The sequence below is a fragment of the Terrapene carolina genome, unplaced genomic scaffold (assembly GCF_002925995.2).
Source record: "Terrapene carolina triunguis isolate 2854851 unplaced genomic scaffold, T_m_triunguis-2.0 Scaffold66, whole genome shotgun sequence".
Classification (NCBI taxonomy): Eukaryota; Metazoa; Chordata; order Testudines; family Emydidae; genus Terrapene; species Terrapene triunguis.
In genome coordinates, this window is record NW_020664417.1 from 56,934,303 (window position 1) to 56,950,811 (window position 16,509).

The following is a 16,509-nucleotide window of genomic DNA, read 5'->3' on the forward strand; positions in this document are numbered from 1 at the left end:
TGGATGAAGCATTTATGTATTAGATTCCCATACTGCTAGTGTCACAGATTTACTTTTCAAAAGAAATGGGGCCAACCAACATGAGCTCAGGAATTTCAATATCCATTAAGAACTTTATTTTCAAATAGAATTATTCATTTTACATGGTGAGATTCTTAATGTATGAACCACACACTAAGCCAAAATCGGTACAGATATTTGTTTTCATAAGTAGAGTAAAGAGTAATCACTGAGTTTTCTTTTGGGTTATCCTGTTAAAACTTAAGCAGCATATTCATAGTACAATAAGTATATCTTGTGTTGGAAGAAGTGGATTTTTTTTGAGGCATGAACAGTGCTTGCAGTACTTTGCATAGCATAAGAAAGCAAGCTTACAATTTAGTTTTATACTATGTATTTACTTCATTGTAATACTTGAAATGCAGTTTTTGAGTTCAGCTGAGACCTTCATGCATGCAGATTTTAATGAAGTGTTCTCTTTCCGATGACAATATCTGAGTTTCATCTCCATACTTCTAGCAGAAAGATAAGGTTGTGGGTGCCTTGTTAAATAACAAAGTTGCCAGCCTGACAATACTCCAATTTTTTTGAGCACCAAAATAAATTGTTTTCTTTAATCTTAATGGTTCTATTTCTACCTGGATTATCAGTAGAATAGGGGAAAAACACAAGTTTGATGGAGACGCTGAAGATAATTTGATATTTTTCTTCTTTAGCCTGAGTACAGTACTGTATATTACAATATAATGCTTTTAAAAGGAAATATCTACCAAATACTAACCCACAGCATGAAATTATATAACATACGATTCCTGTATAAAAATATGCTGATAAGTGGAGGCACAAAGGTTTTATTGCTGTGAGTTTCTGATTACCTACACAATTCACACATGGGGCTTTTCACGTGGCTATGCATTCCCTCTAAGGAGCAGTAACACTTTATTGGTATTTATACAGTATAAACTGCATGTATATAGAATTCATGATGGTGATTGGTAGTATGTTGTCACAAGCCAGGGTTTAATGCATTATTCATAAGTGGCAAGCCCTTGTATTAAGTATAAAATGCATAAATTTCCATATGAGGTAATTGTCTTCCTCCTCCTGTCAGATAAATTCCTTTTCTGCATAATGAAGCATAATCATATTTTTATGTAAGGCAGACCTTTAGGGTCCACCTATTTTGCCCCTAATTTCCTCTTAGAAGTTCCATGTTGAGGAAACTCATCAATGTGGATGATAACAGCTGCACACAAATCAAAACACCTCAGCCCATAAAGGACCTCATTTTGCAGTCCTTACTCAGGCAAGTCTCCTATTGGCTTCAACTGGAGTTTTGCCAGAATAAAAACTGGGTGATCAGGTCCAATCACTGTTCCCGTTCGCCCACAGACCTTTGCTTGAGAGCAAGACACAGGGCTCTCTTTTCATGAAGGATTGAGAGATCTTGCTCTTCACACATTTTACTAGCATGAGAGTATTAGTCTCAACTTGGGACCTGAATTGAGATCCTCTTATGGCATTAGAGTTACGTTATCCCTGGACTGCAAGGTCAAGCGCAGTACAGCAGTGTTTTCTCACAAATTGTTGTTGCCTATTTTGCTTTAAAGCTATAAGGATCACTAGTGCTATTTTTAAAAAAAATGAATATTCCTTTCTCCTTATTAGTCATTGGCAAGATGATTTAAATGGCATATTCAGTTAAATGATGATTATCTTGAGATCTGCAATTTAATTGCATTTTTTTATGTTATTAGGTTTTGCAATCTCAAATGGAAAACTACTAGATGGTTTTGAATTTTCTTTTTTTATTTGCATTCTGATCTATATGGATAGAGCAATTAATTTTGCTTTGTTTCTTTGCTTTGAAGGAATAACGACAGTTTTGACAATGACAACATTGAGCATCAGTGCAAGGCATTCATTGCCAAAAGTATCCTATGCCACTGCCATGGACTGGTTCATAGCTGTCTGCTTTGCCTTTGTGTTCTCTGCTCTTATTGAGTTTGCTGCTGTCAACTATTTTACTAACGTTCAAATGGAAAAGGCCAAAAGGAAGACAGTGAAATCCCTCCTTGAATTTCCAGTCATGCCGGTGAAGCGAGAACAGTGCACAGAAGAGGCACTCATGGTATTTTATTTATTTATCTGTTGTTTGTTATACTGTTTTCAGGACTATATACACTTGTTTATGAGTCCAGTGCATGAAAAATAGCTGACAATGTATTTATAGGGTCATGTAAGAGAACATTGTAAGGGATAAATCCTGGTCCTATTGAGGGCTTTTTTCCATTGTCATAAATGGGACCAGGACTTGGTTCCATACTGTCCATTTTGATTAACGAGTTATACCTTCCAGATAGAGGGCCTAATCTTGATGAAATAGAGTGAAGACAAAAGTAGAATATTTAACAACACATGTAGCTTATATTTATCCATCTGGGAAGAGTGGGCCAGACTGCATCCTCCTCATGGGAGGGAGCTAAGCTAGAAGGTTCTCCTCGTGGGGTTTCCTCCCAAGTCATTCCATTGTGTCGCTTTCACTCCATCTCCCTGTTGCCCAGACTGTGTGTCCAGTCCACAAAATCTACAGATCCCAGGGCATCAGAGGAGACTGGGATCATTTACATGGAGGCTTGATGCCTTTCTACTGTCTGAGTGTTTTAACCTTCCCTTTACTCTCTTGTCTTCACTGGAGCCACATTATCTGGGCCTCCCCTGGCTAGGGCTGGCACCAGCACTCTGAGAGTCCGAGACTATTACTTTTCCATGGAAATCTCTGCAAGACTAATGGGGGTGACAATGCACCTTATCCTCAACCTAGATCCCAGCCTGCTCACTCCTTTCTACTGTCACCCCCTGCACAGTGTCCCAAGCCACCAGGGTGCCCTCTGAAGACTCCCAGAAAATAGGTGTAACCACAGAGGCAACTATATCCATATCCATGTAAGAGGCAGGCCTACCACTCTCTGCATACAGATCTGGGATTCATATTTAATTAGGATTTCAAAGAAGGAAAGAAAACATGTATCATCCTCCAGAGTCAGGATCCAATGTAGTGGTGGTGATGGTCTGGCTGCAAGCAGTAATTTTAAAATCAGTTAGATTAAAAAAATAGCTTTCGGCAATAAGAAAGTTCCCCTCTACACTAAACATGGAATTCAGCCAAATGTAAGTTTGAGGCTTTGCTATTGCCATTTATAATTTTTTTAAATTCTTCCTTCCACTGCTGAGTGATTGGACTGTGTCAGGAAAAATCAGTAGGTTGTGTCCATCAATAATTAGATCTTTCTTCTTGCAGACTGTTTTTTAATAGTCTCTCCCCCCCCTCCCCCCGAATTTATTAATGAAGCAGTTAAAGTTTTGGTTTGAGCCTGCTGGGAAGGACTTCTCTGGGATTCTGTAATCCTTTTATATCTTCATTTATTTATTTTAATTTATCAAAGAATTCTGATCCCCTTGCTCATGCTGAGTAGCACATTACTCCCCAGGGAGCAGTCCCATTTAAATCAGTGGAGTAAGGTACTACTCAGAATAAGCAAGGGTGGCACAATCTATCCGACAATGTTCCTTTATGTGCAGATCTCATAGCACTGAACCTTCATTTTCTATGAAATCAGTAAGTTGTTCAGGACTCTTATCATGTGGGATTTGTCAGATCCTGTTATTTCACGCGTGGATTTGGTTTTCAAGGAGCTGATTATAATGTCTTTTTGCACGGGCACCCCACCTAGCTACTGTCAAGCCTTTTCCATTGATTGCTTTTTAGCTATCGTAGTGTCCTAAATGAGATCTAGGTGGTTCGTGTGATTCTTATTTTGATATCCACACTGGCTAATTAAAAGTCTGACCCCCAACTCCTGTTGAAGTCAATGGAAGCTTGAGTTGTATCAGACCTTAAGAGTATGCCTATACTGCAAAAATGCCAGTGGCAGCAAGTTTCAGAGCCCACGTCAGTTTCAAAGCCTGAGCGGGAATGTCTACATGACTATTTCTAGCCTCATCATGTGAGCTTGAGGCAGTTGACCTGGGCTCTGAGACTTGCTGCAGCGGGTTGTTTTTTTTTTTTTTGTCATGTAGATGTACCCTTTGAGTCCAGAGGCTAGATCCTCAGCTCCACTCGGCTTCTAGCCAACTTTGTGATCCCTGAGGAAGTGGGGTCTGATTCTGAGCAGATGAAAACAGCTGGAGCAGGGGCAAGGTCCCAGAGGAAGAAAATGTAAAGGAAAAAGGAATTCAAGAAAGCTGCTGAAAAGGGCCTGGGGATTATAGCAGAACACTGATTGAATAAAAGCCATTTGCAAAAAAGGCTAATATTCTGGGGTTTATTAACAGGAGTGTCATATTTGAGACATGGGAGGAAATTTTCTTTCTCTACTTGGTCCTGGTGAGGCCTCAACTGGATTAGTGTGTCCAGTTTTTGGCACCCCAATTTAAGAAAGATGTGGACAAACTGGAGAGAGCCCAGAGGAGAGCAAAAAAATGTTCAAAGGTTTAGAAAACCTGACCTATGAGGAAAGGGTAAAAAACTGAGTTTGTTTAGTCTTGAGAAGAGAAGATTGTGGGAGGACCTTCAAATACTTTCAGGCTTTTTATAAAGAGGACAGTGATCAGCTGTTCTCCATGTCCACTGTAGCAAGGAAGATTTAGATATTAGGAAAATATTTCTAATGATAAGGATAGCTAATTACTGGAAATGGCTTCCAAGGGAGGTTGTGGAATCCCCATCATTGGAAGTTTTTAAGAACAGGTTAGACAGACATCTGTCAGGGATCGTCTAGCTATATTTGGTCCTCCCTCGGTGTAGGTAGATGGACTAGATGACCTCTTGAGGTCCCTATCTGCCCTGCATTTCTATGATTCTAGGATTGATCTCTTCCCTCCACCTTCACTCTCTATTGCCTTCCTCTCCCCCCCTTCTTCTCTTTCCTCCCCTGCTGTCCACCCACTTCCATTTTCCTTCCCATCTCTTTGCTCTCACCACCCTCCTCCCATAGCTATTCCATAGTAGCACCCCTGTGGATACTCTGAACATGGAATAAGTATGTGCACATGTAGAATTATTGCAGAGTACCTATTGAGTTTTTAATTCACACCCTAACTTAGTTCACAACAACTTTCCTATGTAGGCAAGCCGTGAGGTTTGAGTTCAGAAGGATTGCAGGCCCGGTGCCCAGTGTTTAGTATTAATACACCATAAAAATAACTTTTAAATGTAATTTGTCTTTTACTATTATTTTGTCTCATCCTAATTAGATGATTCACTTTGATTTCTTATGTCAATCCTGTTTGGTTTCTCGTATGTTGATGTTTGTGTTAAAATAGTGGAATTGGCAATAAACTTGGGCAAAACTTGTGAAATTAATGAGACCTTTTTTTAAACTTGTCTTACATAATTTAGTCCCCCTGAAATTCAGATTGGCCGTTGTCCACAGGGAAAAATGTGAACATTCAAAAAGACAGTTAGCCAGAACTTCGCACTTGTAAATTTTGAAAAAGCTGTCCAAAAGTCTTAAAGTCCTAAATCCTCTCCCTGGAGCATAGCCAGAGTATCTGTATTGTGTGATAGGAATCTCCCACTCCCCTTCCTCAGACTGGACTGCCCCTGCTATCACCTGCCCTGGGAGGAGTAGGGATGACTATGCTCGCTTTTCACCATTGAGATTCTCCAAATTTCGGGTAGCTTTAGATCCCCTCAAAACAACAACAAAAAGACAATAACTGATATTATGCAAAAAAACTAAAAAAAAAACAAAAAATGCTATATATTAAAAGTAGAACTAAGTTCTGCCCTTCTCTGGGCTGTTGTTCCTGAATGAGTATTCCTTATCTATATGAATGATCCCAATAATTGAAGTGGAGTATTTCACATAAACATGGGTTTGCAGCACTAGCCTCTGTATGAGAAAGGCAGGATATTGGACTATGAAGGTGTGTCCCTTGTGATGGAGGGGGTTTGTACAGCCCAATAAACATACGAATTAAGCAAATTAATAATAGGATTTGATAACATTAAGATTATTTTATAATTAGAAATAGTTTTTCAAGTATGTATGTCATCCATTAGATCTGTTTCCATGAGACCAACAATAATTTTAAAATGTGTTTTTCATGTAAAGTCAATGTATATATTACTCAGACCAATATACTGTGGTTTTTTAAAGAGATATTTAGATTTTTAATCAAAAGCCCATTCTCCAAATGTCTGATAGCTTTCTAAGGAAAATCTGTTTCATTGGAAAGAAATACATTCTGGTCTATTTGGAGGTGTCCATTTGCATTATGCAAATCTATACCAGAGGTAGCATAGCTTTGACTACAACATACTTTGACAAAGATATTGGCTGTTTGATGTGACTAGTTGTTCTTTTGTGTAATTACATTTACTTCACTATGTTTACATCATGAATCAGACTGACCTAATATATTTTAAATTAAATTACATTTTGTCTAAAAAAAACAGTAAGTTTTTTTCAGAGCATAGTTTGACAATATGATGCATTTTAACTCAGACCAATATATTCCAAGGCGCTCATTACTCAATCAGTCTAACACAACTTTCTGACATCAGTGGATTTAGTTCCATACTTGGGCCTCAGTTCTGCAATTGACTCTGCTCTTGTGAAACAAATTACAGGATTGGTATCTTGGGATCCAATTTTGATGTCTTTACAGCAAACCTCATTCCTCCCTCCTATCAGCCATGGTCTTTCTGAGACTCTTGGAGACGTTCGATGGAACTCAATGGGCTTTGGATCAGGCCCTTGAGCCTCCACTGTGATGCACTGGTTTTGCTGCAACCATTGCCCCATATCTTAAATTAAAGAGCTTAGTGGTACACAGGATACATCACATGGGATGTTTGACTGAAAGGGAGTGTTCTTGCATTATTCATACTGAGATGCAAATATTTATTCTTTTTGCTGTTTCTTCTTCTTGAGATTGGTTTTAATTCTGGTATTTGGCCATACTGTAAATATCCAAGTATTTATTTCATTAAGACACAAGCAGTTTCTGTTTTCCACTGTCAGTCAAGGTTATAATAATAACTTTTCTTATCAGGCCTGTAAAGAGACTCATTTTACTGATACCTCTGTAGGCTCATTTAAATTTGATAACTTTATTGTATTACATTTACCAAGGCTGTATCAGCTCCTGTAAGAAATGTAATTTGTATGTCACAAACAAAAACTGCCTTAGTTTGTGATTTTATTTGTCTCCAGTTTGTTCCCATAAAAAATTGTCAATATTTTGTTAGTGTTTATATCTATAGCAGTCAGTTTTTCCTAGTATTGTTCTGTAGCTGGTAGAAAGTGCTGGTAACATAGCAAAAGAGTAATCAGTTCACATGAGCAGGAAAATCATGTCATATTAGTAGGTCAAATTCTATTCTCTGATGTGCAGCTACTGTTGAAATCAATGAGGGTTGTGTGGATAATCTGGAAGGGTAGAATTTGGCCTGTGACTATTTTTATATTAGAAATTGCTTTGTTACTGCAATGATTTAACATACAGTAGCGGGTCAACGTGAAGTCAATATTTATTCAGAAACATGGTGACTGGGCCTTTTGAGGAAAAATTATTTTTTCTTTCCCCTCTCTTATGATTTCCATCTTAGGGGGTAGCAATTACTTCTGAAGGTCAAGGATGGGAAATAAGGGCCATGCCTTATTGTTTTTAAGGGCTTTGTTCAAAGTGTATTCTCAGTTATGCGTTGCTTACTTTCTTGCATATGCAATTTCTGAACAAAGAGACATGCCTTCCCTACACAGTGTTCTACTCCAAGTTTCAGCTCCTTTCTGTTGCTCTTGTCAGCTCCTTGTCCTCTCCCAAACCTTCAGTTCACTCAGTTCACTATCTCCATGCCCACTCAGCCCCTCTGGCTACCCTGCCTTCTGACTGGGGCACTTAGTGCTGCGGTGCTTGATGTTACCTCCTCCCCATCATGTCAGCTTCCTTTACTGTTGTCCAGTAGACAGGAAATCGGTCACCTATATCTGCCCAGATAACACTCCTCTGCCCTGGGCTTATGGGTAGTGGGATGTTTTGTGTGTGTCCAGTCTGTAAAGAGATAGGATATGGCAATCCAGGATGCAAGGAATCTGCACTTCTCCTAGGCTGCTTCTGTCTGCATTATTCCTGAGGAAAGTGCAGCAAAGCTTAGAGTTACCCTCCTCTGACCCAAACCAATAGGCGAGGACAGGTAGCACCTATCACAGCGTACCCCCCCTCAAGTGTAACCCTGGGGTGGCGGGGCGGGCAGCAGATTAGCACCTTCTTGCACCAGCAAGAGTGAATCTGGACCTGTATGTTTTGATCTTTGTTTAGGAAAAGCAGAAATATTGTATGTCATTAAGGTTGCCAACTGTGATTGGCTGTATTCCTGGAGGTTTCATCACATGGTATAATCTTTAATTAAAGATTAATCTTTAATCCCTAGAGACTCCAGGACAAGCCTGGAGGGTTGGCAACCCCAGTGCTGGAAGAAGCTGAATGATTTATGGTTTGTCAGAATCATGGTTCTATTTTTATGTTTCTGTGCTAGTTTCACTTCCATTTAAAGACATACTGACTTTTGTGTTAAAGAAGAATTTCATCACATTTTGGGTCATTTCAAAAAGTTCCATTTTAAAAAGCAAATCTCTTCAGCACTATTAGTAAGATCTTTATCCTTCTCAGTGTATCTGTGGGATGTCTGGTTCAAAAAGTAGGTCAGTTTAAACAAACCCTTTCCTACCATTCTGAGCACTTAAAATTAAATCAAATATTTTTAAAGCTTAAAGTTACAAATAGATGTAATTCATACTGACACGGTTCCCCTTCGTTTATCCTTACTAACCCAGCTAAAGTATTTTTGGCTTATTGGGTGTCTGTTTAAAAATCTTATAGTTTTTGGTCATTTATTATCCAAACCTAGCACATGCCAGATATTCTCTCATCATTGTTGTTTGAGGGTTAAATTGTGACCACACTGAGCCAATAGGAGTTTTGCCATTGGCTTTAATGGGGTAGGATTTCACCCTGTGACTTCAGGCACAGTGCTGAGCAAGGAGAGATGCATAAGGTGCACCCCACAATTCCTCCCCCTGCTTCCTCTTTGCTCTAATAGCGGCAGTACATTATTAGCTCCCCCGTCCCCACTTTAGCTATTCTAGCCAGTGAGTAGAGGGCTGGAGCCTGCCCTGAAGAGGAAGTAAAGTGGCAAGTGGCTTTGCTTGCTCCAGCATGACCAGATCTAATGTTCAGATAGCCCATGGATGGGTACATGCTCTCTTACCCCCTTGCATGGACGTGCAGTCACTCACATTCCAGCCCTAGCTGTTTAGTTACACAAGTGTTTAAATAACGCTAGAAAATGGAACAATGATTCAGTTTTAAAATGTAATAGTAGTGTTTCATTTCTATCTCCATGGTCTTAGGCATTTAAAAACAAAAAGTAGTGGTGTTTAGTGGTTAAATCTAGCCAGGAACCAAATGAGAGATACTGGCCTTTAAAAATGTCAGGTGGTCATGCAAAAGGAGGAGCATGATCAAATAAAGCAAAGGAGGAAGCTTTCAGTGCTCTGTGAATAATTTCTTTGACATGTCAACAATTTTCTATCGCTTTAGTTTCATTAGCATCTCTGCTATCAGTAGTTTAGAGTAATAATGAGATAGCAGTTCTGTGTGGGATGAAAGTAGATGTGGGTCTAGAGTGAGTGGCATATCTCATACTAAACCCTATTTGAAAGGTCTGGTAGTGATGACTAGCTGACTAACTCTGTAGTGATTCAATGTGCATGCTGAGCATTTGGATACCCGAGGATAAAGTCCAGCTTCTATTTAAATATCACTGTTAGCCTGCTAAGGCCCTGAGAAGCCCTATGCATGCCTTTAACTTTACATACTGTGAGTAGTCCCATTGACTTCAGTAGAGTTAAGCATATGTGTAAGTCTTTACAGGATGGAGCCTACCTGCCAACATTGCAAGTAGTTTAAATGGGCTTCTTAGTATTTCACATTAGCAATATCATTCTGAAAGGTATAAATCAAAGAGTTCTATTAACTTGGATGGTCCTTCTCCAGAAACCTTGGATTGATGATACCTTTGATACGGTTAGGACGTGGAACATTTTCATAGGCAGCCGCAGAAAAGTGTGAAAGCTTTTTTCCTTTGGAAGGTGAGCAGAGTAGTTCTTGGGAGATGGAAATCAAGGTATTAGATTTAGGAGGTCAGATTCTGATCCCACAGGTGTAAATAAAAAAAAAATCCATTCAGTTACAGATCTGGGTCTGTCCATGGATAATCAGGTTGTAATGACAGCAATGTGACAAAATTGTTTGACTTTAAAGTTGTTCCCACAGGAGTTCTGTCACAGCAGCTTTCTTGTAAATAAACAGGATGTCCTTCTGGAGTGCTTCCCACCTGCAAAGCCTGCTAGAAAGTGTAGCAGTTTGCTAATTCTTGTAACTTTCTAATACTATAAAGAACTGCCAGAAATGCAAGCTAGGCACTGTGAGGCTCGTCTCTGTCATTACTCATTTTAAGCTCCAAAAGCCTGAGTCAAATTCCATTGAGTTAATTGGGTTTTGGATCAGGCACTTACTTTGGAAATTAAAGCATAAATAGATAATGTTGTTCTTGTAGGCCTCTGTTCAGGAAAGCACTTAAGCACATGCTTAATAAATGAAAGCACATGCTTAAGTGGATTTAAGCATGTGCTTAAGTGCATTCCTCAGTCAGGGAGGATTGAACAGATCCACTGAAAAGTAAATACTCTTCAGTTTTACCATTGAAATAAATAATGGTGGTTGTTTTAATATTGGCTTCAAGAACCCAGTTAAGATTTGTATCAAACCAGTTTATCAGATCTTTTTGTCTTCTAGTTTTTAATGAAAGTAAATATTGAAAATAGCCAAATATTGTAATATCTTGGAACATTTTAAAAACACAAAAGGAGACTAAGCCCCTGGCTGGACGGAGTAGGATTTTCAGATAGTTCTGAATAAATACTATGCTTTCTAAAGAACAAACAAGGAAAAGGCTACATTTTTTTTAAAGTTGTCATTTCAATAGTCGTCATTTATATGAATGTGTATTCATCCACAAAAAGAATCAATTTGCCTATTTCCTGTAAAGATATTTATGATAAACCTGTGAGTTAAATTTGAATTGTTATTTGTACTGTGGCTTCAATATTTTTTCTTGGTTTGAAAATTGTTATGGGAAAAACTGAGCCGTGAGGTTTATGGTACAGGTGAGCCCAAGCACCACCAAACTTTAGGGTCAGTTTTCTATGCTAATTGGGACATTTTAGCTGATTTCATTTATACTCTGAGGGGATGAGGGTGGGAGGAAATAAAGCTGTTAGAAGCTTGGAAAAATCCCTCAGGCAGATTAGTATGTTTTCAAAGGCATTTTCACCAAGCCACTGTAGCAAATTTAAGGAGAATTTAAGGTCACTGGAGAATTGAAAAGTGGAGAAAACACTTTTTTAAAGTCCTTCTCATTTCTAATCAACTCTTTCCTCTCTTCCTTTGAATACACTTTAGGGAACAATTCTGCAATGGGGGATAAACAAATAGACCTAATGGATCTTTTCCATATTCAGTTCTATTTCCTGATTCTCAGACTCTGGCCTTATTTAAATTGCATGATTTTTTTGCATTTTTATTTTAAATCTTGAGCCTAAATATTGCACAGCTGGAGGGGGTGATATGACACAGTTGAATATCTGGCATTACAGATAAGATTATAAAGAGTAGCTTTCAATAACTATTATTTCTGTTCCCATAATAATTCATAATTTGGAAATCAATAGAATTTAGAAATAGCTTTTGTGCACTATGGTATTCTTCTCCCTTTGTAATGGAATTCATTGTCCTTTGTGCAGGTGTAGATTTTACTAGGACTAGGCAAAACAAAATCTATAATGCATTTCTTCTGTAAATATTGATCCCCCTGGCTCTGGAACGTCAACCTAAGAGATTTCTATTCCACGTTTATATGTTTTGCTGTGACATGGCAACATGGTGAATCAGGGCCAGAAAGGATTTTTGATTTTCTTATAGTACATAATCAACATTAAATATCTGGGGGAGGGGCAGAAGTGAACGATGCATACTAAAGATAGGAAGACCACTGTTGTTTACACTGATGAGAACATGTTATCTCCATGGCAAACCTCAAATCTCATGCAATTTGGCAAGCTGTCACGTCCTCCTGAAGTAACTGGAAATCACCGCTTCTCTAGGAAACAGCAGACAGGATAAGAAAAGAGCTCTTGGATTAGAGTGCAATGGAAAATGGTTTCTAAACTGGGATAAAAGCAGGCTTTCATGGGGTGGCTAAACAGTACTGTACTTATTGACAGAATCTTTGCCTAAATCTTCCAAATTTATATTGAAATCCAGACAGGTGACCACCCTTACCTTCACAATTTCCTATTAGCCATATTTGCACTTTATTTACATGTGCTTTGCAGTGGTTGCATATGTAAATTAAGGAATTGTGGCACTAGTGGCTAAGAAACACCATCTGAAAACAAAATTACTCAGTTTGTTCGTGGAAGAACCATTATTATGCTGGCAAAGTTGCATGTAGTTGAAGTCACATAAAATGCGTGCCTTTTGGCATGAGTAACTGAGTTCTAATTTTGAAAAATCCACACTTTGACTGTGTGACATCAAATTACTCCCTGTTCTTCTTGTACATTAAGTTAACCTGCATGTGGATTGTAAATTACTGAAATCTTAGTGATACTGCCATGGATGAAGACAGACTAACTCTGGGCCTGCCAAATTATGGAGAGTGCACATGCACATGAATTTAACATTTGCTTTTCTCCACATAACCGTAAAACCCTCTTTAGTCTATACTATGGCTATATCCTTCCTCTTTAAAACAGCAACACAATAAGCCTATTATTCTGAATTGATGGTACAGTATCTCTGACCTAAACAGAGACCCTACTGCTATAGAATCTAGTGTCATAAAGGGACTGTTACAGCTCTGGAAGAACATGCTTCCATAGCAATGAAAGCTTCCTTGCAGTGCACAGTTGCTGCAAAAGCAGTCCTGGGACCTTCCATGAGGTTGCTCTGAATATGTCTGGAGTAGGATGAGGCGGACAAAGCACTGCTAAAGCGTTGTCTCAGCAGCTCCAGGAGCCGCAGCAGCACTTCAGCAGTCCTGGACCCAGACTGCTGAAGTGCTGCTGTGGCTTACTCAATTTAAAATAGTTCTGAAGCTGATTTGCAAATATGTGACCGTAAACGTATCACATTCCTGCTTATTAGCAGTTGGTGATAGTCTTGAGACTAATGGCTAGAGACCTACAAAGAGGATTTATGCACTACTACTACTGACAGTTCTTTAGCTGAACTAATAGTAGATTTACTTTTTTTGAATTCAGATCCCAATAGGGCATGTTCCTCATACAAACTGTGAAAGCAATTTTAAATGAAAGAGAATGATTTAAAACTGCTATGTAGAACACTAGTGTGCTCCAAGAGGACTCTCAAAACACTTCGCTGAGAGCTAGAAAGGGGCTTGGCAAAGAACTTTGCATAATGCTGCACCAGCATATGACTTTCTTACAGCTTGCACAATTCTCAATATTTTGCATCACAGACATATTCAGTAGGGTTTGCATAATTTGATGCACTATAAATACTTTTATCATTGCTTGCATTTCCTGTGACTTGTCTAAGACATCTATCCTGCAATATTTTAAATGTATGTACTTGCTTGTTTTATACTTGACCAGGTCTCATCACGGGGGATGTAAAATGGGTGTGTTGATTTGTTTTATTTGTTTTAAAACAACATGACTAAATTTGTCATTTCAGTGTGTATATTAATATGTTGTTGATCCAGTTGTAAATCTCAGGTCAGCTACTATGCACTGTTTCAGTTCATGCTAAATTGGCAATCTGACTTCACTGAAGTGCAAAATTGGCTTGCTTGTCATAAACTGGTAAAACATGAGAAAAAAACAATCTAGTACCTGATTTTTTGGGCTCAAGTCAAGGATTATGTATGCTCAGAGGAAGTTTCAAAATTTGCACTTTAGATGAACAGCTGTTATAGTGTGCAAACCTTGTTAAATATTGAAGAGTTTTTTGATTGACTCTCATTTGAAAATCATTCTAGTGTGATAGCAAACAACAATAACCAGCGGTTTTAGCCTTACTTTATGGACACAAGGAATGATCTGTGAGTTGATTTTGTGAGTGATTTATTACTCTATTTTGGTGGTGTGATGTATTTTCTCATATAAGGCGACCAACACAACCTTGCTGCAGGAACCTGCCATAAGATTTAATGATAAATCTATCCAATCTATGTTGAACTATGCTAACAGCATACTTCATTGTGTTTTCTATGGTCAATTGCATGTGCTTCCACTTGGAAAGAGAAGGGCACAGCATTAATTACAATATTTATGCATGCCTGCAAGGAAGTTTGCCTAGTATCCTACCTTCATGCCAAGTCAAATAGATTAAAAAAATCTTAGTGCAGAAATTCAAAGGGTTGTGTTTGAAAATTCTTGAGATTTAGAAGAGCCAGCACAAGTCATTTGTCCATTGCAATCAGTCCCCTTGAAAAAAAAAAATCTATAAAACAACATTCAGAATGTTTTGACTATTTAATATTAAGGGAAGAACTTTAAATTGTTTGACAACAATAAGGATTTCAAAAGCCAATTGTACACTGCAGTTGGTATTACTGCTTGAAATATAAGAGTTTCCATCTTCACTAAAGAAATATCAGCTGGCCAAAATATTGGCTGACTGCCAAAATGGTTAGCACTGATAAGGAAAATAAACCTATTTTGAATTGAATAGATTATTAGAGGATCTTATTTCAAGAACAGTCCACTTTAATTCATCTACTTAGTATTCAATAGATGCTAATATTAAGAGACACTCCTTTCATATTCACATTATTACTCTAGGAAAAAACAAATGAGAATAAAACAAATGAGAAGATGTGCTAGAAATAGCCAATCGTTTTTATAACAATTTTCTCTTGCACCCAGCATCTCATTTGAGATGCCTCATCTTGTCATAACCAGAATATATTTTGCTCTGAGAAATGAAATCATAAATATATCATTCCATGGGTCTCTATTTTTTTCAGATCATATCCCAGCATAGTCTTTTTGATTATTTATTATTGGTGTAACTCCAGCAATCAGTGCCAGGTGCTTTACAAGCAGTTAAGAAGATTGCTGCTCTGAACAGTTTATAATATAAATGGCCTTATCCTGCTCACCTTGATATCAGTAGCAAAACTTCCATTGGCTTCATTGATGAAGGATAGGCCCCTCAGCTCTAGTTTAACCTGAAAAATACAAGCTTATTTGTTATGTAAATCATTTAGAGCAGTGGTCTCCAAACTTTTTTGATCGCGCACCCCTATCAGTAAAAAAATTTTGAGCACACACCCCCTGCTGCGCCAGCTCTACCATTTTTGCCTAAGCAAATAAAAAAGAAAGTCGCTCTGACTCCCGCCCGAACTGCTGAAGCAAAAAAACAAAAAACGCTCCTCCTGCCGCGCACCCCCAAGGATCCTCTTGTGTACCCCCTGGGGTATGCACACCCCACTTTGGAGACCACTGATTTAGAGGACCAGGCAGACACAGTATCTGTGTGACCTGTGTTATCATTAGTGTGTGGCATGTTGTCCCATTTATGGACAATCTCCTGTTGCTGCCAGCTAATAGAGTTACTCATTTGAGTGGTAGAGGTTTGTGCAGGGAGTCATTATGAAGTCATTACACTCTCACATACTCATCTGCCTTTAACAGGGAAAGTACAGAATTCACACTACCATAGTGTTTGCCATCACCCCCTTTAGGGGCTGCTTTATTAACAGCAGGAGGCTGTTATCCCCTAATGGAATTACTCTGTTCGAGCAAGTGGTAGCAATCTGCTTTGTGATGCTAAAGGCCATGGGTTTGAACCCTACTGATAACAGGGAGGGAGTTATTACATCTCTGCCATCAGGTCAAACTATTTGTCCAACTTCCAGAAATTTTTTTTGCAGTCTTGTGGTATGGTGAGCCAAATTTTCTCTCACAGGATTTACAACAGTCCTCCACATTTTTCTCACCTTCAGACTAGATTACAGCAATGTACTTTACTTTGGGGTGTCCTTGAAGTTCATTTTGAAGCGCCAGCTGATGCAGAATCCAGGTGCCTGCCTCCTAAGTGGGGCCACTGCTGAGAATGCATAATGCCTATGCTCAAGTCTGCACTAAATTCCACGGTGTTAGTGATAATCTTTGAGATCTGGAGCAGACTGAAACTTGGCTGTCTGAAAATCCACATCTTGCACTGTAGCCTCTCATAGCAGTTTACACCCAAATGGAAGGCTGTTGCTACTGGTTTCTGGGATTGACCACACCAGAGCCAGCAGCAGAGCTTCTTCCTCAATTGAAGAGACCCTGGAATCAGAGCAAAATACAAAAATGGAGATTATCAAAACTGTCTAAGGGATTTGCACATTCTAGTTCCATTAAA

General features: G+C 38.7%; 1 protein-coding gene across 2 annotated transcripts in view; it reads left to right on the plus strand.

Moving 5' to 3' along the window:
• GABRA4 (gamma-aminobutyric acid type A receptor alpha4 subunit) overlaps positions 1–16,509 on the plus strand; it is a 58,260-nt gene that overhangs the window by 27,800 nt on the left and 13,951 nt on the right. For both annotated transcript variants that reach the window (XM_026648164.1, XM_026648163.1), the window contains exon 8: positions 1,872–2,131. In XM_026648164.1, coding sequence (XP_026503949.1) covers positions 1,872–2,131 — 260 coding nt within the window. The remainder of the gene's footprint in view (positions 1–1,871; positions 2,132–16,509) is intronic.